Source organism: Notolabrus celidotus, chromosome 13 (genome assembly GCF_009762535.1).
Source record: "Notolabrus celidotus isolate fNotCel1 chromosome 13, fNotCel1.pri, whole genome shotgun sequence".
In the NCBI taxonomy this organism is placed as follows: domain Eukaryota; kingdom Metazoa; phylum Chordata; class Actinopteri; order Labriformes; family Labridae; genus Notolabrus; species Notolabrus celidotus.
In genome coordinates, this window is record NC_048284.1 from 13858951 (window position 1) to 13880881 (window position 21931).

Sequence of the window (21931 nt, forward strand, 5' to 3'; positions counted from 1 at the left end):
GATATTCTCATTTTGAAGGTCATTGCTATTTTATATTTCTGTTTCCAGAAACGACTGTCACCTAGTAACAAAGGTGCTATAAGAATATATCATTACTGTGAATTTGCTTGTCGATACCTCGACAGTTCACATGTTTTTTTTTAGAAATGCCTTCAGGTTAACTGCTCCAAGCCCTGTGATTGACCGGTTATCTGTCCAGGGTGGGACTCACTCCAGCCTCCCTTACAAACCCAAAACGTATAAGTGATGGTTGAATGGATGACAGATTTTTTGAGAAGGGAATCCAATGGAGTTCTTTGCAGATGTGGGACCTAGGACTAATTCTTCAGGGAGCACACCTGAGACTCGTTGCAATCCTTTATAAAATGTTATAACTCTACAGAAAATCGCCTCTGAGAAAACTTCCTTTGAGAAAACAGGCATTACATGAGACCTTCACAAAGCTGTTGGGTTTGATGTACAAGACGGGCCAGTATTTTGAAAAGGGTTGCATTTTTCCAACTCTCTGTGGAGAACTGAGGTCATAGCTACCATCAAAAGTGGCATCTGACAATGTGAGAGACCTTGAAAGTGTCAACTGTATCAGGAAAAAACAGCCAGTATTGATCTGTACTCCTCACAAGTTGAGGAGGCTTTCCTTTTGAGTCAGCATAGATGCTTTAAAAAGGGAGAAGGACTGGGACATATGGAGAGGCGATGGTGAGCTAGATAACTGCCGTGGTGTCTGAAAACCACTGCAACACTCGAATCACAATGATCATGCTTCAGGGCTTCTAAAACAAAACAAAAAGGAGGATATATGACACATGTTCACCCCACCCCCCTCACATCTTCTTTGGAACTTCATTTCATTGTTATTTTCCATTAATTCCAGCACTGTACTCTTGACACATCACATGCTGGAGCACTCACCTCCTGTGCCCCAGCTCCCCACCCCCGCCCGTCCACTGGCTCACGAGGCACAGATGCAGAAGCCACTGGTCAATCAGAATGCTGACAGGATGTGTGTGTGTGTGTGTATGTGTGTGTGTGTGTGTGTTGAAAGAAAGGCAGCCCGTGCCTTTTTTTTCCTTTTACATTTTGCATTTTTTGACACTTGCGGTTGGAAGCTGAGCACTAAAAGGGTGAATGAGAAGAGAGAGATAGAGAGAGATAGAGAGAGAGAGAGAGAGAGAGAGAGAGAGAGAGAGAGAGAGAGAGAGAGAGAGAAGGGAAAGAGTGATAGACAGGGGTGCACAATGGGTTACAAGGGAACAGACAGCAGAGGAGAGAGGGAGGGACAAAGAGCAATTATGGAGGATTCATGAAAGGAACAATGTTCAGGTTTTTTTTTGCATGTACGAAATACATGAAGAAGAAAAGAGCTCCGACAAAGGCAGTGTAAAGAAGAGAACATCCGTCAAATCACTTTATTAAATAAATGTTAAATTTCAAGATGCTGTACACAATAATCAGCTGATGTTTCAGAGCTGGATTTAAAAAAAAGAAAATGAGTCTGCATTTCTGTCAACAAAGTATTAATCTGATAAAAATGACAATATAAAGGCATCAGTGTTGTGTTTTATCTATAAACAGAATCCTGCTTTAGTTCTTATTTACAATAACAATGATATTTTCAAAGAAAGAATGAAAAATGTTAAACTAAAAAAAACAACCTTAATCTGAATCTGCATTGACAACACATCTATGACAGTACTGAGGATTATTACCTGGCTTTCTTACATATCACCTTGATGTGCTGAATACTTGCTTCTGATTGGTCCAAACAATAGAAATTGAATTTAAATACCAAAGGCAATGCTAGGGACAACCTGATCACTTCATATCAAATTAACCCACGCAGAAGAGTTACAGCGTATCTAGTGCAGGCTACTTTTTTATTATTTCCCCTCTTACCATTAATTGTCTTAAATAAACGTTATGCTAGAAAACATGGAGGGATTTTTTAACATTACACTCAGATCTGTTTATTTGGAGAGCACAAAACTTTAGATCAGTTGTTAACGGCTGACCAGTCAGGAGCCGAGAAGAAGACAAGACACAGTAAAAACAGCGAAATTAGAAATTAGCTAGGGATGTTAAAACACACAAGGAGCCAAGTGAAAGAGACATCCATCAAATTGAAGAAAACAGACATGGAGAAACTACAAACAGCAACACAGTACTGGCTTTGGAAGTGTTACAGGACTGGTTGAGTGAGAAGAAAATTCAAATGGGAAAGTTACCGGGAAGAGAAGTTCATGCAGGTGGTGCTGTTGTCTTTTGCAGCTGTGCAAAATGCCAAAAGAGAAACACTGACGTTTTGAATTTACGAAGAATGGAAAAGTTAAATTTCACGGTAGGGGTGAGGTCTCAGCCTAATGTTTAAGTTGCGCGCCCATGAAGCGGTTGGCACGTGTTCGAATCCAGCCTGCGGCCTCTTTCTTGATGTCATTCCCCCACTCTATCCCAGTTTCCTACACTATCCACTGTCCTCTCCTCTATAATAAAGGTGTAAAAAAAAACAACCCCAAAACAAAAAAAAATCTAACGTTAGTTCGGTGGATGAGTTAGCTGATAAGTGCTACCTTAAAAATGCTACCAACTGTTTAAAGCAAGGGAGTATTTTAGCTGTGTGAATAAATATGTTTTATGTTTCTTTCATATCAATGAAATCGTCTTTAGATCAATACTTAGTGTCAACCTATTCTTATATTCAGTTGATAGTCGAATAATGCTTTGGATTCTATCGGCATAACCACCGACCAACTATACATTATCCCATAACATGTTTGAGATGGTTTTTCAGAAATAAAAAATACATTTATTTTAATCACAGCTTCTGAAACAAGAAGGAGAAAAACAGGAAAGCAATAAAGCAAAACAAACAAACAAACAACAAAAAAAAAAACAGCATGTGTGGGAAATATAAATTAAAACAACAATAGTCTTTTGGCTTGCCATCATATTAATGATTTACACATTTAAGATTCATGATATTTAAGAGTGGAAAACATTTACATCAGTTCAAAATGTCCAAAATGAACAAAAGTTAAATTACCTTTCTAAAAAGTATTAAAATTTGAATTTAATTGAAGGCACCAAAAATAACAAATAAGGTTAGCCATATGTTGAAAAGAACTTAAAAACTGAAATTACCTGACAACTTATAAAGCTAATAAAAATACACCAATGGAAAAATCAACAGCTAAGCTTCCTAAAAAAAAGCATGGTTTGTATTTTAGACTGTCTCCTCCTGAGAAAATAATCAAGACAAATATGATTATTCTACTAATGTAAGAAATCATATTTCTCTTTACGTTGCAGCTCTAAAAGAAGCTCTTAAAGCCACGTGAAGCTTTGAAAATGTACAGGATTGAATCAGATCATCCTGATTTAGTAACAGTCATCTGTCTCACATGTATCTGTTTTTGACGTACTCCCTGTACATCAACATGTCCTCCCTGCAGAGTACCCGCCCTTGGCCTTGACCCGTCATCGCGTGGCTCTCGAACTCATCACGGCTGTCTCGGTCTACCTGCGGAGGGGTAACGCCGTAGATGCTGTCCTCGGGGAAGCAGGATACCGGCTCTCTGAGAGGGAGGGGCGAAAAAGCATAATGATGGGATGTACATGAATGGATGTATTAAAAACGTACAATAAACAAATCATGTAGTTTCCATCCTTAGTGGACACAAGAGAAAAAGGATGCACTACCAACTGGAAAAAAAGCATTAATCCAATCATCAGACTCTTGTGAAAATCTGCTGAAGAGGACAGCCATTAAGAGGACTGCTAATGGAATCAACACGAGGAAGGCAGAGATGGGCGCTATTAAAGCAGAATTACTCATATTTTTCAAGGAAACGAGACCCGTAAGCATGTCTCATCATCTTAAGAGTGGATTATCCACTGTGAGCCTGTCAGGTCATACACCCAGTCAGCTGGTTCAGCAGCTGAGGCTCCAGTGAGTGGCCGCTCAGATACATGGCAGCGTCTGACTCAAACCTGGGTACTGGCTACATCACAGACTCGATACAGTGCAAAACTGTCATCTTGTTGATTTTAGGATTGATTTTAAAATTATTTTACTGACGTTTAAAGCGCAACATGGACTTGCCCCTCTGTATATCTCTGAGCTTTTATCCCCCTACAAACCTGGATGCAGTCTGAGATCCTCTGGCAGTGCTCTGCTAGCTGTTCCAAGGACCCAATTGAAAACCAAAGGGGACAGGGCTTTTTCAGTCAGGGCTTCTACACTTAGGAACAGCCTGCCAGAGGAGATCAGACTTGCAGAATCAGTCCCTTGTTTTATGTCATTACTCAAGACGTATTTTTACAGAAAAACTTTTATTGTGTGATTTTATTTAATGTTAACTCTGTTTTTAAGGGTCTATTTTATAAGCTTGCATGCTTCTTAGTTTTCATTTCATTTTATTTTTTATCGCTCCATTTTGCTTTGCACTTCTTCTTGTTTTTATTGCCCACTGTGAAGCACTTTGTTACCTGTATTGAAAAGTGCTATACAAATAAAGTATTATTATTATTATTATTATTATTATTATTATTATTATTATTATTATTGTTATTATTATTATTATTATTATTATTATTATTATCTGAGCGAGTTTATTCGTCTAGTTTATGATCACAATATATCATTACAATTATTAAAAGCAACATTCACCTGACAAGTCCAGGAATATATCTTATATGAAGAGATGACAAGTCAAAAAAACAGGACTTTGCTGACTGTAACTAGTCAAAATTTCTGCTAATGCAGCAAGAAATAAAAAGTTTCTTGAAATAAGATAGAATTATATATGTAGATAAATTATAATGCACAATAAATAATAAATAGCAATACTTGTTTGTGAAATGTGATATTTTGACTATAAATTAGACAAATACACTAGCTTGTATTTTAGTTTTTGAGGTGTAGAATAGATTTAGAACTCCAAACACGTCAACAGGGAGTCCATGATTAATGGTTTTTTTTCAAGATTTTTGGGGAGGCCTTTATTAGAGATATAGGACAGTGGACAGAGTCAGAAATCAGAAGGAGCAGTGGAGAATAACATGCAGGAAAGAGGAGAGTTTGATTTGAACCTGGGCCAACCACATAGGTAAAATGTAACTTACAAGGAAATAATCAGACTCACATTTGGCTCCAGGATCAATCACCCCATTTATTTTGTTACATCTGAACTTTTCCCCTCTTTCGCTAAGGCCTGGTCAGCACAGCACCTTTTATTATTGTTAATATTCAGAGCCCTGAGTGTCGCCTCACACTCTTTTTGCTTGTGACAGAAGAGCCGTAAGTAGCACCAAGATTAAAACACAGCTATTACAAGATAAAAGCCAATTACATCAAGTCAATGACAGAGCTCAACCAGTTTCCCGTGTTCTGATAAGCTTGAAAACACCAGTAAGATGAAAGAACCTCCAGTGGAGTCATTGCTTACTTTGCACCTTGCTCATGGGGAGGTGCATCCTATGTTGTCTTACTGTCTTCTCATCTAGGGATTAGATTACACTCTCCAATACACTCTTCAGCAATATGTTGTGATGTGAAAATAGACTTTGGAGGGAAAATTGATCTGTGCTCACATTATTGATTTGGAACATACTGGAAAGACACACCTAAACACACATTATGATGTATATATCAATAAGGCAGGGATAAACTCAGGATTCTGTTTTGATTTGTGTTGATCTGTTAGTGACTCTTCAAATACAGATGACATCTCCAAGCAACTATTAAGGACACTAATTACAGCCTGAGATGCAGAGATCGCGTTCAACAGCCAGCAAAGCAGGGGAGGAGCAACAATGTCTCCTTCCCACAGTGTCATACTTGGGTATGAATGGAGGGAAATGCATTTTGTCATGATTTGAAGTTAAGCCAACAATTGAATTCAATGGAATTACTGGCAGGTTAGAAAGTTTAAAATAGATTAGAATTACAGTTTAACATTCCGTCTCTGCAAAAACAGGAAAGCAATAACACTTCAGATACACACTTAGGGTGAGTAATATCTTAGTCATGGCTGTCAGTAAATCTGGATTTTTAGGTTAGAAGTTCATCACTACACCTCAGTAACTCTTTCCCTTAGGAATGCTCCGCATTGTTTAAAGGTGACATATCATGCAAAATTGACTTTTTAATGGTTCTTTACCTGAAATATGTGTCCCTGGCATGTCTACAAACCCCCAAGAATGAAAAAAATCCATTCTGTCCCTGTTTTGATTTCTCCACCTTTCTGTAAATGTGTGTGAAACGAGCCGTTTCAGACTTCCGTGTTTTTGTTACGTAACAACAATATCCGGTCTGTCACGGAGTCAGAGCTCAGAGCTTGTTCAGCCCCATAAACTATATAAAATAATACTGAATCCCCCCTCCGTTTTTCATTACCTGCACAAATGTGTGGTAACAAGGAGCTTAGGAGGAAGGCATGCTAGTTGTAGGCTGTCTTAATAAACACAAAGGTCGGTTTTACTCCCCACGTCTGCAGATTTGAAGATCTAGTGGATGATTTTTATTTATCATGGATAAGTGCTAGCGCTAGTTAGCATAGCCACATAGCTACATGTTCATAGCTGTAGCTGTAGCTGTAGCTGTGTACCAAGACACACGTCGACATAATGACAAATAAAACAACAAGAAACACTAAATCTGTGACCAATCCTTCAGAAAGGTCCTGCTGCCTTTCTGGTAGAGGTCAGTTTTACTCCCCACGTCTGCAGATTTGAAGATCTAGTGGATGATTTTTATTTATCATGGATAAGTGCTAGCATTAGTTAGCATAGCCACATAGCTACATGTTCGTAGCTGTGTACCAAGACACACGTCGACATACTGATAAATAAAACAACAAGAAACACTAAATCTGTGACCAATCCTTCAGAAAGGTCCTGCTACAGGCACCTCTCCGTCAGGATCAGATTCTGGATCAGATTCAGAGGGTTGAAGTAACGTGATCTCTGAGCAGCCGTGTATATTCAGCCAACATGTAAACATTAGATCAACGTGCTGGACAGCCGAGGCACATCCACTTCCTGAGGGGACATGGTCAGAGAGAAAACAGAGTGTTCTGAGGAGGACTGAGGAAGAGGGTTTTTCAGGCATGCCAAAATCTGATTTCAAAGTGTTTTTTTGAGCATAAACTTTAAAGACATGTTTTGGGGACCTCTTAGACCAATATATATTGATGAAAAAAGCGTGATATGTCACCTTTAAACCCTGTCCATTTTTATCACCATCATATGAGTCAGCTTTGCCTTCTCCCGATGCGTCAAAAGAGGAACTGCGCAGAGGGAGGTGACAGATTTCTAACAGCGGAAACACGTTTCCTGGTGCTGTAACAGCCTCTTAGAATAGCCCTGTTGCACAACGACAGACACACCTGCCGGACCCTGTGGACCTGCCATGACGACAACAACAATGGATGGATGTGTTAATGAATGGGGGGGGTGGAGAAAGGTGACAAAAAAAATAGGCGGGAAAGCAAAGATGCAAAGTGAAAACGGATGAAAGGATGTAAGGCTTCCCTGCAGGCTGAGGATTTTTGCAGACAAAAGACAACAGCTGTATGTCTGCCACCTTTCAGTGACAGAAACGAAAATGCACAGGTGAAATTACTGTTCAGTGGTGTTAAATCAGGCATGGCATTTTCCTTTGCGTCACGTGTCAGAAGTGATTCACTAAGAGCCATGTGTTGTGCTCAGAACTCTTAAGACTTAGAGATAAAATAACATATCAGAGACACTTCACATAATCTTCATCAGCATTCCCCCAAGTCAAGGATTAGCATCTGAGCATCAATTTAAGGAGACCTACACATCTCAAGGAGCAATAGCGCTTGTTAGGTTGTTTGTGTGTAACTACACCTATTGCTGTTGTCTTGGGTGTGGCCCCTAAGTTGCAGCAACAGATCACTGAAAAAAGCAAATCAGCCATATCCGTGACGAAAAAACATAAATAACCAACACAGCCTCTAAAATAATCAGTCTCCCCACACCAAATCTCACAGACTTAAACAACAGGGCCATCATACACGTCGCAACCTCAATAGAACAGGACATCACACATCCACTAAACACCCACCTCATCCCACTCCCCTCAGGACGCAGGTACAGAGCACTGAGGTGCAGAAGGGGTCGCCTTGGCAAGAGCCTGATCCCTGCTGTTATAGCGAGCCTGAACAAAAGGCCTCGCTGAATGATACAACTTTGTCTGAGTGTTGATGTCTTTGTGGATAGTTTGTTGAGCTTGCAGTGTATGTTCTTGTGATTGTCTATGTCTGTGGAAATGCAGAAAGGTGCGGTGGAAAAGAATTTACCCAAGGGGACAATAAAGTCTAAAGTCTAAAATCTTTTTACCTGGCTGTGTCAAATACTTGATTCTGATTGGTCAATATCTTGTAACAACAGTGATTCATTCTTAACAGCCGAACTGACATCAGGGACAACCTAACCACATGTCATATCAAATTAGTCCACCGAAGGAAGTCTGGCTCATCTAATCTCTATCTGTTGACACTGTGGCAAAAATGTTCGTTTAAGTCTGAGGCTGGTCTTAAAAAGAGGATCAACATCCTGACCTGCAATCCAGGCAAAGGTTAGTTAGTGAGAGCATCTCTTAGCAGCTGATCGCTTCAAAGTTTGGGACAAGATCCCTTTGTTGGGGTCATGCTCACCCTGTCGAGATTCTAATTTACTTACTATACATTATCCTTTCATAGATATTCAGTTAACAAATGATACACCGATTTGAGTTTCTTTGATTTTTTTCAAGCATCAGCAATAGATTGTGTCTCTTAGATAGCTTTTGTTTAGCACACACACTCATGCCCCTCACATAATGAACCTTTCATCTGGCAACATCATCAGATCATTTTTCTATTTGTCTTTTGGATCATCACCAAATTCTTGTAAAACTGACATCCCTGCTAATGTCAGCTTTTTGAATCAATTAGATGTTTGCAACAATCTCTCTAACCTGGTATGATGAAGTATTTTTTATGACTATGTCTTTTATTATTTTACCCATTTCTGTTTTTTGTCTCTCTGTTCTTTTGTGAATCACTTTGGGCTCTATACTTGCACGTATGAAAGGTGCTATGTAAATAAAGTTGAGTTGAGTCGAGTACCTGTTTAACGTAGAATATTAGGTTGCCATTGTAAGTGTGTCAGCATGTTGATTTGAGCATTTTGAGCAAAGCACTTTTGTACTGACAGCCTCAGAGTCAGTAACATTGCTGTCGTCTGCTTGTATCGTCAACAACTGGATGTCAATGGTATTAACTGAAAAGTTTTGTTGTGATATTTCTTTTTGATATGCATTGTTTTGATACAAATAATAGAGCCCTATTTTGACATCTCATGACAATTCCTGGAAACGATCCCTAGAGTAGCAAATGACTGTATGCAGAAATAATGCCACTAGCACATCCAAAGACTTTATGGTATCAATCTGCCAGTTATGCTTCTTTAATCTTCACCCATATTATTTCCCTGTCTTTTCATTCCTCTTCAATTTCAAGTGACTTTCAAACTTCCCCTGAACACTAATCTTCTGGCTCGACCTGGCTTTCTATGAAATGTTTGGTCATAGTCATCTTCCTAACACATGCTCCTGCTTCTTAACGGTTAAATCCTGTACAAACAAAACTCTTGTCACGATCTGCACTCTCTCTCTGTATGCCGTCAGACAGCAAAGTGTATCACAGGATGGAGGAATACACTGTCACGTGGATTTATTATTGACCTCTCTTTACTATTTTTTCGTTCTTTAAAGCACCATTTCTCCTGGTTCTATTTATGTTGCATGTAGCTATGAATCATACAACAGATTTTAGAGCCAACAAATGAAAGCCTTCATTTTCCCTCCTGCTTCTAGATCTCCTGAAGTCTTCACACAATTTAAAATGTCTTTTAGACTGTGGTCTTTATGGAATATTCAAGTTTGACAAGTACGATGTTTCTCTCTGATATGAAAATCTTTTTAAATAAAATATTTTTTGATGTTTGCTTAAATGTGTAATAATGTGATGGACCATGTGATTCTAAAACAGAATAACTTAACACAAGGCCAGTTGGAACGGGGATGGGAATAAAGAACTGGTTCTAGATGAGAACCAGTTCCAGTCATCAGCATAATTCCCCTGTAGGCTTAATGGTTCCCTTATCAATGCCTTCCACTTAGTTCCACTTGCCTTTCAAAACACGACACCACGCATTGAGAACGCAGCGTGAACGACGATCAAGAAGTTGAGGAAATTATCATGGTTTACAAGAGACACAGGTAGCTTAATATCGCAAAATGACGCTGACAGAACAAATGTCTGTGGCTGTGCCTTGTGTGTGATGCTCTACACCGCCAGTGTTTCGGTTTAAAGAGTGACCCTGTTATCTGGCGACTTTCAGCTGAATGCATCAGTTGTTGTTGGTCATAACCATAAACTGTATAAATAATGGATGTAGTATCCGTGACGTCACCCATCTGTTCCTGAGCGCTGTTTTGAAGCCAATTGACGGCGGCAGCCATATTGGAAATGCGGAACTCAACCAGGCAGAGTGTGATGTAAAGGGGCGGAGTTTGAGCCACTTAGCCAACAGCTATGTTTTCCCGTCCGGGAGTCAAGTCAGTCATGTCCTTATTTGGGCAAAAACTTGCAATCTTAATATCTTCTGAACCATTGTGTTAGAAAAAATACACCCCCGTAGTGTGTGCCGATAGAGAAATTAGCTACATAGACCCAAGACGTTTTTGGAACCAGGCTGTAAACATTTTTATTAATTCTGCAAAGATCGTCTTTTTTGAATTGGTGCCTATGTGGTTTCCGGTGTTTCTGCAGCCAGCCTCAAGCTGTTGCTAGATGAACTGCAGTTTATAACACTTCTGCATGAGCTTCTTACTCTTCTCATTCTATGTCAATTTATGATCAGAGTTGGTTGAAACAGTTGCGAATGCGTCTTAGTTCATTTTTTTCAATATAATGACAAAATATACTCATAAAGTACCTTATTAAAAAAAACTAAAGGCATTCTTGAGAGAGTTTTTAATAGTTATTGTAAATACGAAAACAAAAGATGCATTTGAGGCGAGGCGTTGGTTAACAGGGTCACTATTTTAAATGAAACACTGGTCAACTAGTGCCTCCCTGATGTCTTATGTCTTATTATTCTATGCTTCTATTAGCAAAAAAGCATGCAGGCTGTGATGAATCCACAGGAATTGATTAGGATAACCACATTGGTAGCATTACAATCTTATCCATTCTCATCCTTATCTGCATGAAAATGTCGGTTTTTATTGTTTGCATTGCTTTATCATTTTGAGAATAATTTTCTCTCAAAAATTAAGTGGGTGGACTGATACCAATATCATACATGTTTGATAAATTTGAAGCATCATGCAGTAACTGATGAGCTAAGCTTGGCACAAGACTAATAACCAGGTAAAACAGCTGGCCTAATACTGTCCAAAAGTTACTAAATCAGAATATAAGCACTTTGCAGTTCAACCCATATCACAGGATATAGTTAATTTATTATCACTTATATAAATAGAAAAACATATATTTTACAGTGACATAGAATCACGTGTTTATGTATAGATAACTGCAGGATAAAAAGCCAGGTTCCTTCACTGCAGGATCTGCTCTGAAAATGTGAGAATGTTTGATATTGAACTTGAAAATCTGTCTTTCTTTCACTGCAAGATGCTTTGTGTGTGTGTGTGTGTGTGTGTGTGTGTGTGTGTGTGTGTGTGTGTGTGTGTTTGTGTGTGTGTGTGTGTGTGTGTGTGTGTGTGTGTGTGTCTTTTTATGGGGGAGTCAGAGAGACACAGAGACGGAGAGCAATACACAGAGGAAAAATTGCTTATGCGGCTGTACTGCGGCTGCACATTGCCAACCCACGTGTAGTTGAATTTTGAATCTGTGCGGACGACAACAACACTCCATCTCTGAACTGCTGGGTCAGTGAGGAGGGCTGGACAGACTGGGAAATAGCAGGGATGACGAGAAGTGAAGAAAGAATGTTTGGTTAGAAAAGATGAAGATTAAACAGTGCACAGCTAGAAGCCTTCTTGGAGACCACTTAGTGCAAGCCACTGTGTTCCCTTCTTCCAAGACTGCTGGACCGACTCAGAGGTTTTAAAAAGGGTCACATTAAAACTACAGACGAACATACTGCTTAACTTAATGTGGGAGCGAGGGTTTCTGTTGTTTAGTTTTGACTGTGTGTGTTTTTTGGGGTTAATGTGTCACATGTTTGACTCACAAGCAGATGATGTTTGCCAAGTTGATGTGTTCAGTTCTTTCCACCCGGTGCTGGCTCTGGCCCAAATGTGCAAACCTGCAGAAATAAAAACAAAATGAAAATATACTCCACAAAAGCAGCCAAATTCGACATTATCTGCACATACTTAGCTCATGTTCGTCTGAGCTCCAAACTCCTGTATCATAGAAAGAACCATTAACTAAAGGTTAACTGCTACCAGTCTGGCTATTCCCCAAAGGATGCTATTAAAACTCAGACTCATGTCGTTAATTTATAACACTAATACGCCACGATAATACAAACACGCCTGCTGAGATCTCTCATCTTCATAGAATATTTCCCTGTGGATTACTTCCTCCAACTAAGACAGAATAACATTCAACAGCTGAGAGCTTCCCTCTGGCTCCGGCTTCTGATTTTTAATATCAATTCATCGATTAGAGGGGCTCCTGCTGCAGCTAACATCTTTGGAGCTGTTCCAACTTCCAGCCTCAATAATGAGCGCGGTCTCATTCTCCTTGTGTTCAGCTACAGCAGGAGGATATGAGCAGCATTCTTCAATACAATTTGGGTGGTTGTAAGTTGATTATCCTGTTTTAATCCCTTTGAGAACCAAAGCAAGAAGTTCAAATAAAATGCATTATTGAAACAAAGGTGATTTATCTCCTTTTACATTTTAGAGGGCATTCGGAGCTCCTCCAAAACGACGACCCCGCTCACAAGCACGAGTGCCATTGCTTCACGACCATATGATTGTGACTAATTCAAAACCAGTCCTCAGCACATCGTTTGAAAACACGGTAAGAAAACACCAAAACATTATCATAGTGAAAGTTAAAAACACAAACAAACATGGCTGCTGTTAGAACTCACTACTGTCATGCTGGCATTATCCAGTTGTACTGGTGACAAAATATCAGGAGAAAAGCTATACTACATATAATACATATACATTTTTGTAGGACTTACTAAATGTTATTAATTTTTTGCTTGTCAGAGCCCCTGTGGTGAGAGCTTCTTAGACTCTGATCCGGACTACAGTCCTGAGCAAAGCAGCTCATCTAGTCAGAGGGGACAGGCGAGCGAGAGGGGCAGTAAGTTGAGGCAGGGGAAGCAGAGACATGGGACGGGGAGTGCATACAGAGGACATGTACTCGCAGGAGGCGGGCAGAACGGTAGGATGGGATTTGATTGGTTTTATAAATTGGCTCCTGATGGCAGAGATCGGTTGGTGTTTTCCCTGGTTTACGGCTGTAGATAGCAGCTTTCTTCACTCTTTTTTAAGAACACATAATGTATTGATTGCCATCGGGACATAAAGATAATTTTAACCAGTATTACAAAAAGTGTATCTAAATCTGACTACCAACCCCAGCTTTAATGCCCCTTCAATGGTCCTGAAAGGGCATGGGACTACAGGGTGGTGTGCACACGGACAAGTCACACTAGAGTAAGTAAGAAGTAAGAAACACTTAAGTAAGAAACAGCTAGATTTGATCATGATCCATGTCCATGCTGGACAAGATTTCTGGTCAAGACAGCTCGACAACTTAGTTGTTTCACCATCTGTGAATTAAACACCGCACAGAATATGAAGAATAAGAAAAGTACTGGCAAACAAAACACACACACAGCAACCTTTGCCAATTTTTAACTTAATAAAACCTGCAGGCCACTTTGAAATGGTTTACTTATACTTGCACTCTTTGATCTGAATACTTTGTCCGGAAATGTTGGGTGTGTTTTTGTTTTATACAAGGTTTAACCTAAATAAAGCCTGTGTTAGTTCAGTACGTTTTTTTTCATATTGAAATCATTAAAAAGATATAAAACAGAATTGATAAGAGTGAGTTAGTGCAATATATGACTTTTACAAACACAGTTTATTTTTTTGCGTTTTTTTGAGGGATGCAAAATCCACTATCCCCAATACTATTGAGACATCATTTTTTGTTAATATCACACCCCCAGAATTCTGAGTATTCGCTAAAAGCCATATACTGACAACTGAATGAACACTCTGGAGCACGAAGTGTTTAACACAGCAGAGGGTGGGAAAAAAGCCATTACATCTCCATCAAGTGAATCACACTCGCTCAAACGTGCAGTCCTCTTCCAAAGAACATAGAGTTGTGTTCAGTTTCAGGAGCTGCGAGAGTTCTCTTCACTCATCAGCATCACTGAGAAAGGACAAAAAGGGAACTAAAGGACAGAGAGAAAATGAAGGTGGACGTGGAGCAGTGAGGTCAGAAGTGTGATGCACACAGCAGGGCAGAGTTTACAATGTCCTTAAGCAAAAGGATCCATATCAGCCTGAGGGGGGGTTGATGTCACTGTCTGCCTGTTCTTTCCCTCTCTGTCCTGGGCACTGGGTGCATAAGAAGGGAATGAAATAGTTTTCTTCAGGAGCAGATTAATAGGAAGAGGCAGTCAGAAAAGAGGCATTGTGCTCTTTAACTTCTGGGTTTTTTCTTTATCATTGCACAAAAAAACAAGTTAGACCTACAGTGCACTGAGAGCTGAAGGCCAAGCAAACAGGTTCACTCAAGTAGGTAGGTAAGTAAATATAATGTGTGTGTGTGCGTGCGTGCGTGTGCGTGTGTGTGCGTGCGCGCTTGTGTGCATGTGTGCATGCATGCGTCACTTTCAAAGAGGAATCCTCAGGTGCTAAAAATATGGCTAAAATGCAAGTTCCAAAACCTGCATTTTCCAGGACCACCATGTTCTGTTCACGGATTTATGTTGAAGGAAAAAAGGAACTACATCAGCAAAAATGCACTAGTAAGTAAGTAAGTATGTAATTAAGTTTATTAACTTTATCTAGTATAGCACCTTTCACAGACAGTCACAAAGTGCTTTACAGAGAATCAATGTCGACAAGACAATACAATGAGCAATAAATAAGATAATTAAGAAAGCAGACAAAATGACATCAAATTACAATAGAAGGTCGAAAGCCATGACAAACAAATGTGTCTTAAACTGCTTTTTAAAAGTCTCAGTCGAATCAGCACAGCGCACTTGGGGTGGAAGACTGTTCCAGAGAGATGGAGCCACATGCTCAAAGGCACGGTCACCCTTAGTTTTAAGCCTGACACGAGGCACAGCAAGCAGACCCTGGTCTGAGGATCTGAGGGGTCTACTGGGGATGTAAGGGTGGAGCAGGTCGGAGATATAAGAGGGTGCTTGATGATGGATTGCTTTGTATGTTAATATGAGGATCTTAAACTGTATTCTGAATTTTATTGGTAGCCAGTGTAAGCTTTACTGGAGTCTATGTAATGATGATATTCCTCATATAAATATGAGGAATATGCTTAGATATATGCTTGGACACAAAATAAGGGCCACTTCTTAAGTAATGAAGTTGAAAAGCATGTACTTAAAGCTCCAGTGAGGAACTCTCCATTTGTTTGGTTTTGACACCTCCTGTGGACTGAGCGATTACGTTTGATATCTTAGATAATTTCGTCCTTCATATGTGCATCTTATGAAAAATATTATCTTGCTGCCTATCAAGAGTCAGTTTCAAACTCTGCAGTGGAAAATGTAAACAAAGGCTGTTTCTGCATCTGCTTTGTTTGACACCTGTGGCATCATTAAATAAATAAATGATATCAATACATGGATTTTATTTGCCTTTTTGACAATTAGTCTGTGAAGAATTATATTCTGAAAAATGACCAGATTCTCTGCCTATCACACCTGTCTGTGTGTCTTTACTCAAGTTCAAAACATTATGTCAAAAGAAACGTATCTCAAGAAGTAAAACTTATTCCTGCTTGCTAACTTACAACTCACCCCAAACTTTAACAGCTGAGTTGAATATACAGGATGAGGGCTGAATACTAACTCAGCTTTTTCCAAAACAATGCCCTAAAATTCAGTTAAAAGAAATAACCAACCATGTCACTGATAATCAAATTTTACTATATAGATCACGAGGAGTCATCTATCGTCACGTGTGTGCTCTGACTGTATTAACCTGTAGTGCAAGTTTACACGTGTGTTCCTCACCTTTCATAAATGTGAAGGTCCTCCTCAGCAGGAAACTCAGCCAGATTGAGTCCATACGGTTCCTTCACTGCCTGCTGTTGCTGCTGGATCTCCTGAGGAGGTGAGAATGAGAATGAGTCTCTGGGACGGAAGAACGAACAGTGTTAAAAGTTATACCACAGATGTCTCAGTCTTTAGGAGAAGAATACAGCGAGGCACACGTGAGTGGACACCACAGAATGCGGACAGTCACCTCCTTAAGCAACAAATTACAACAACAGAAAATAGAAAATGATGCAGACGAGGTCATCCGGTTTGGCTGCTTCTCTACAACTGATTCATTAATCAAGATGGCCTACTGAGTGTAATCCAGGCAACTATGAATGTAAATTGATTGCTGCTGTCTGATGAAGTGACTTCGTGTTCAGTGCCCTCCTGGGGGTTCCTGCACTCAGTGTCCTCCTAGTTGGTAGATACTTAATAATCGGAATAAACAAGAGACCAGCCTTTAAAAGAAAAGGGTCACACCAGTTCAAGAGGAGAAAACTCTTCTCCTATTTTGTAGCTGTTTTTTGGGCATTTTTTTCCCTTTATTGACAGGACAGCTGGAGAGAGACAGGCAATTTGGGGGGGTGGTGAGTGGGGGAGGACGTGCAGCAAAGGTGTCCTGGCAGGGAGTCTAACAAGCGACCCCCTGCGATGAGGAGTATAGCCTCCGCGCATTGGAGCACAGGCTTAAACCACTAGGCCAACCAGCATCCCAAGAAAATTATTATTCTCAAATGAATTTCTAACCGAGGGCTATTAATCATTGGTGTAAGGAAATAAGCAGTATTATGCAACAAAGGGGAAATTCAATCAAAAACAGGGATTAACCAATAACTTTAAAGTGGGTTAATCTTTTAAAACTGTTACAAAAGCAAACAACACAATTACAGAGAATAATTCAGGGTCACACAATGCTGGGGGAGCAGCAATTAAAAACAAAGTCAAAACGACACCCTGGGGTTCTCTTACAGGACAAGCTATGATTTATGTAAGGTTCCCTGGAAGATCTATTATTTAATCACATACAGCACAATTCATCAAACAAACTTTTCACATTTCCTTTTATGAAGCTTTATAAGCATTAACTTTCAGACCAGCGTAATTTTCACTTCCACTGTGATGTAATACACCTTTCTATTAAAGGTGGATTGGGATCAAATAACAGTGAGGTGCAGAGGCAGACTTCACCTGGTCAATGTCTGTTAGAATTGACCTCCTTGACCTCAATGGACAGAAAGGAAAAGGAATGGAAGGAAAAGACAACCGCAGTGTTCAGAGACTCAGGCAGCACTAGCAGCAGAGGCTGATGCTGTTAGCACCTGGTTGGTGTCCTTAATACAGTCTATGGAAGACTGCGTGAGTTTGGACAGAGCAGCGAGGGAGGATGACGGTGAAGGTGTAAAATTTGTTATAGGCCTCGTGGGGTGACAAGTTTGACATTCACACACTGAAAATACCAGCTTTATTATTTCTCAACATTTAGCTCTAAACGTTTTTTTAAAAAGTGGCGTGAATTTTTAACTTTTTTAAAATTAAATTTGTTGCAATATTTGTGATAATTTTGTCATGAACAAGTAATTTCAGCAGCCACACTAAGACAATTACAAAGTCAGCCTACTATCACCTTAAGAATATTTCAAGGATTAAAGGACTTATGTCTCAGCAGGATGCAGAAAAACCCGTCCATGCATTTATCTTTAGCAGACTAGACTACTGTAACGGTGTCTTTACAGGACTCCCTAAAAAGTCCATGCTGCCTGGTTACTCACCCACTCCAGAGCCCACATCACACCCATCCTTCAGCACCTGCACTGGCTCCCCATAAAGCACCGAATCAACTTCAAGATCCTGCTCATCACATAGAAAGCCCTTAACCTCGCCCCCTCATACCTGACCGACCTCTTCAAACGTCACTCTCTTATCTCACCGCCTCAGATCATCAGATGCCAATCTCCTGTCCCCTATCATCAAATCCACAAGCACCGCACCTTGGGGGACAAAGCCTTTGCCATCACTTCCCCGGCTCTCTGGAACTCTCTCCCTCCACACATCCGCAACTGTGACTCACTTCAATCATTAAAAACTACCTCAAGACCTACCTATTCAAAAAAGCCTACAACACATGACCTCTAACCTGCCCCACCTCTGTCTTTGTTCTGTTCTGTCTTATTTATTTGCTTTATTTTTATTTTTCTGTTAAACGACTTTGAGTGAAAACCATGAAAAGCGCTATACAAATCCTATCAATTATTATTATTATTATTATTTAAATTATCAGGAAGAACCAGGAAATACTCCCTGAAGAAAACTCAATGGCTACAAGAGATGCCGAATAAGAGAAACCATAAGGCTGGGGTAAAAAGACCTGCCTAGCATCAACAACAAAACTACTACTACTCTTATAGCAACTGGAAAAGGACAGCAATCCAAACAGGAAGTTGTTTTATGTTGCTTGCATACACAATTTAAAGAACACGGTTTGCAATTACTGCTTGCTTGCTTGAGAAGCAGCTCAATAAGTACAGTATGTAAACAGTGTTTCTCTATAGTGTATGATGTGACGGACTGATTGCACATTATCTCCACCCACTGGCCTGGCATCATTACTAATACTTCAAAAAAATTCTGATTAGTTTAACTCGATCAGGAAACTTTCTCAGTAAAAACGACAAAAGATGATCACATTTACGCTCTTTTGAATGTTTTCTATACGCAAAAAAGCCCCGTACCACTATTTAAGCCTTCAGCAATCTAAACATAATTTGCGCTCTTCCTTTGCTCCATGCTCAATGCGTGTGAAAAGGTACACATCTGTGAGTTTACTGCTCTGATAAATCACATACACGTGCTCTGCAGAGACAGACAAGTTAGAAGTGAGAAAACATTTTTTTGGTCAGGGTAATCTCACAGTCTGTGTTCACACGCTGGCAGCGGAACATGAGTTTCATGTAAACAGCATGAATCCATCTTGCCTTGTGTCGGGTGTGAGATTGCGGGGATGGTGTTATATTGTTGATGTGGGTGTTTTCACGGCTGACATGATAGCAACTGAGCATGATTTGAATACCGGAGAGCAACACATGGGCGCTAAGAGAACTGATTTATATTCTGTATCAGGGGTTATAGAGTTTTATAACGTTGTAGGAAGAAGAATATTCAAAGATCAACATTTGAGTGTTGGGCGTTGGCCCCTCCAGTGTATTGACTTTCTGAATAAGGCAGATGATGTTTGTATACTTTGCATCCACAGTGATTTATTAGTGACATGTTGTAACAGCTTCATATACCACTATGATGAGTGAATGAGGATTTGTTGGAGAGGAGGTGTGAGGGTCTTTTTTTTTTTATGTAAAAGCAATACTACTGAAGTTGCTCAGTTCTGTATTTTATAAGCCCCTTTTTTTCTCACAGTATACTTAGTTTAAGGGCCATCAATCATTTAATCAATCAGCCTTTATCTGTAAAGCAATTTTCATACAACAATATTGTAATACAAAGTACTGTACTATAAAATTAGTAAGAAAATAAAATAGTATAAAGATGTAAAAAAATAATTACTGGAATAAGATGATGAGATCAAATCAATAACTAAATAAAAATGAAAAAGCACAAAATAAATTGATAAATAAAAACAAATTTAAAATGAAGTGAATGAATAACAGAAATGTATCTTTAATAATTTAAAATAAGACAGTATATGACTTCTACGGGCCATGTCCTCTGACACTTCCGCTTCCCTTATTGGTGAACGTTAGGATCAAACTTTGATTGACCTTTAGGTCTGTTTTAAAATGCTCTATATACTTGATATTTGCTTTTATTCAAAGGCATTTTAACAGAAAACTGTAAAAACTATTGATAGAACACATTGGATCTGTGAGGTGCTGTATAATTTGAAGCTTGAGAAGCTTAGGTTTACACTAAAAGGCTTGTTGAAATCATTTCATGTTACTTGGGATCCCTTTTTGAACTATATACATTCTCTAGATTTCTCCTTGGAGTTGGAGGACTGATGTGTGCTATCTTAAATTACTTTTTGTTATTTATTTTATCTAATACATCTATTGTACCTTAATACTATTTTCTTCTACTTATTTATTGTCATTATTATTTTATTTTGTTATTTGTTTATGTATGTATGTATGTATGTATGTATGTATGTATGTATGTATGTATGTATGTATGTATGTATGTATGTATGTATGTATGTATGTATGTATGTATGTATGTATGTATGTATGATTATTGTTATTTTTTGTAATTGTTGACTGGCCTTGTAATGGGTGGTGGGTGGGGAAGGGTGTTGACATTCAGATGTGTCATTTTATACCTTATATTACTGTACCCTATATATTTTTGTACCTTATGTTGTATGTCACACTGTCTGTCTAAAATGTTGAAAATTTTCTACAAATAAAGTTGAAAAAAACCCAAAACAACTATTCATAGAAATCGTGTCATAGCATTAGTAGCAGCTGTAGAAGAGGAAATTGTACCTCAAAAAAGCAAATTTGGTGGTGACTTCCTCCATTGTTGTTGACAAAGGCTGTTTTTCGAAATGGCCTGCTACATACTACCTACAAATGTAGTAGACAGTATGTACTGCATACTTCATACTGCGTTTGAAGGTAGTATGTAGTATGACTGTTCTGTTGGATCTGTTATGCAGGATGCTGGGACAGGCGTCACTGGTTTTCTGGTTTCGGAAAGAGGAAGTAAACAACGGCCAAGCTGATTGCAAAACTGCTTCTTAAGCATCACTTATGATTTAAAAATCTAAGAAGTGGTTCATATGGAATGTAATTAATTTTACAGCACTTAAAAACAAAGTGCCCCCCGTCATATACGGAAAAAATAAGAAGCAGAACATTAGCGCTGTGCATTTTGGGAAACAGTACTCAAAGGAGACATTTTCCTGAACCAGTTTGACATCCGGTTAGTTATGGAATACTGCAGATTTTTCTCTTGTTCACTGAATTTTGACCAAATCAGCATGTACTGGTACTGGTATAGTAGGCCGTTTTGAAAACAGTCAAAGTTGATATTGGAAGTCCTGCCCTTCTTGATTCTGATTGGTCGGTGATCAAGAGGTGACATTGATAAGCACAGCAGTGTTCCAAATGGCAATTGTGTTTTTGTGCTGAGAACACTGAGCGCTGAAACACTTAGCTGAGTTTAGTTTGAAAAGAAAATGGGCAGTCAATACAGCCCCAAGTTGTAGCCACGCAGAAATAAGTATTTGACACAACATTTAACATATAGAAACTTTTTATGCTCCAAATTGTTTTTAAAAAAATCTTCAGAGGAACTATTTCTTAAATACATTTTTGAATCCTTAAGGTGTCTTTACCCTCTGAACCAATGTGACCGAGTGAAGCTTGTTATGTAATTCAGCCATGCTGATTTTCTCTTTGACTGTTTCCCAATAAAACAAGCAATATGCCCAAAATAATGTATTACCTATCCACTGTGTTTGTATTGATCCTTACTGCACAGCAGGAGAAGAAATGAGGGTGTACCTAGACTAGGGCCAAGAGCAAGACTGTGATCACAGTACATGCAAAACACACAAATTGCTGCATTTACACATGCACACACACATGTGCAGGCAATGTGAACT

The 21931-nt window shown here is 39.2% G+C and overlaps 1 protein-coding gene across 2 annotated transcripts in view; it reads right to left on the reverse strand.

Annotated features, from left to right (window-relative positions):
• Positions 1 to 1382: 1382 nt before the first annotated feature.
• The window catches only part of fig4a (FIG4 phosphoinositide 5-phosphatase a), an 80945-nt gene continuing 60396 nt past the window's right edge, over positions 1383 to 21931 (reverse strand). The window contains exons 22-24 of one of the 2 annotated variants that reach the window (XM_034699416.1): positions 16285 to 16376; positions 12268 to 12342; positions 1383 to 3572 (exon numbers count right to left, since the gene is read on the reverse strand). In XM_034699416.1, the coding sequence (XP_034555307.1) occupies positions 3395 to 3572; positions 12268 to 12342; positions 16285 to 16376 (345 nt within the window). In that variant the 3' untranslated portion in view covers positions 1383 to 3394. Of the gene's footprint in view, positions 3573 to 11810; positions 11986 to 12267; positions 12343 to 16284; positions 16377 to 21931 lie in introns of those variants that run through there. The other variant, XM_034699417.1, reaches the window with a different exon arrangement.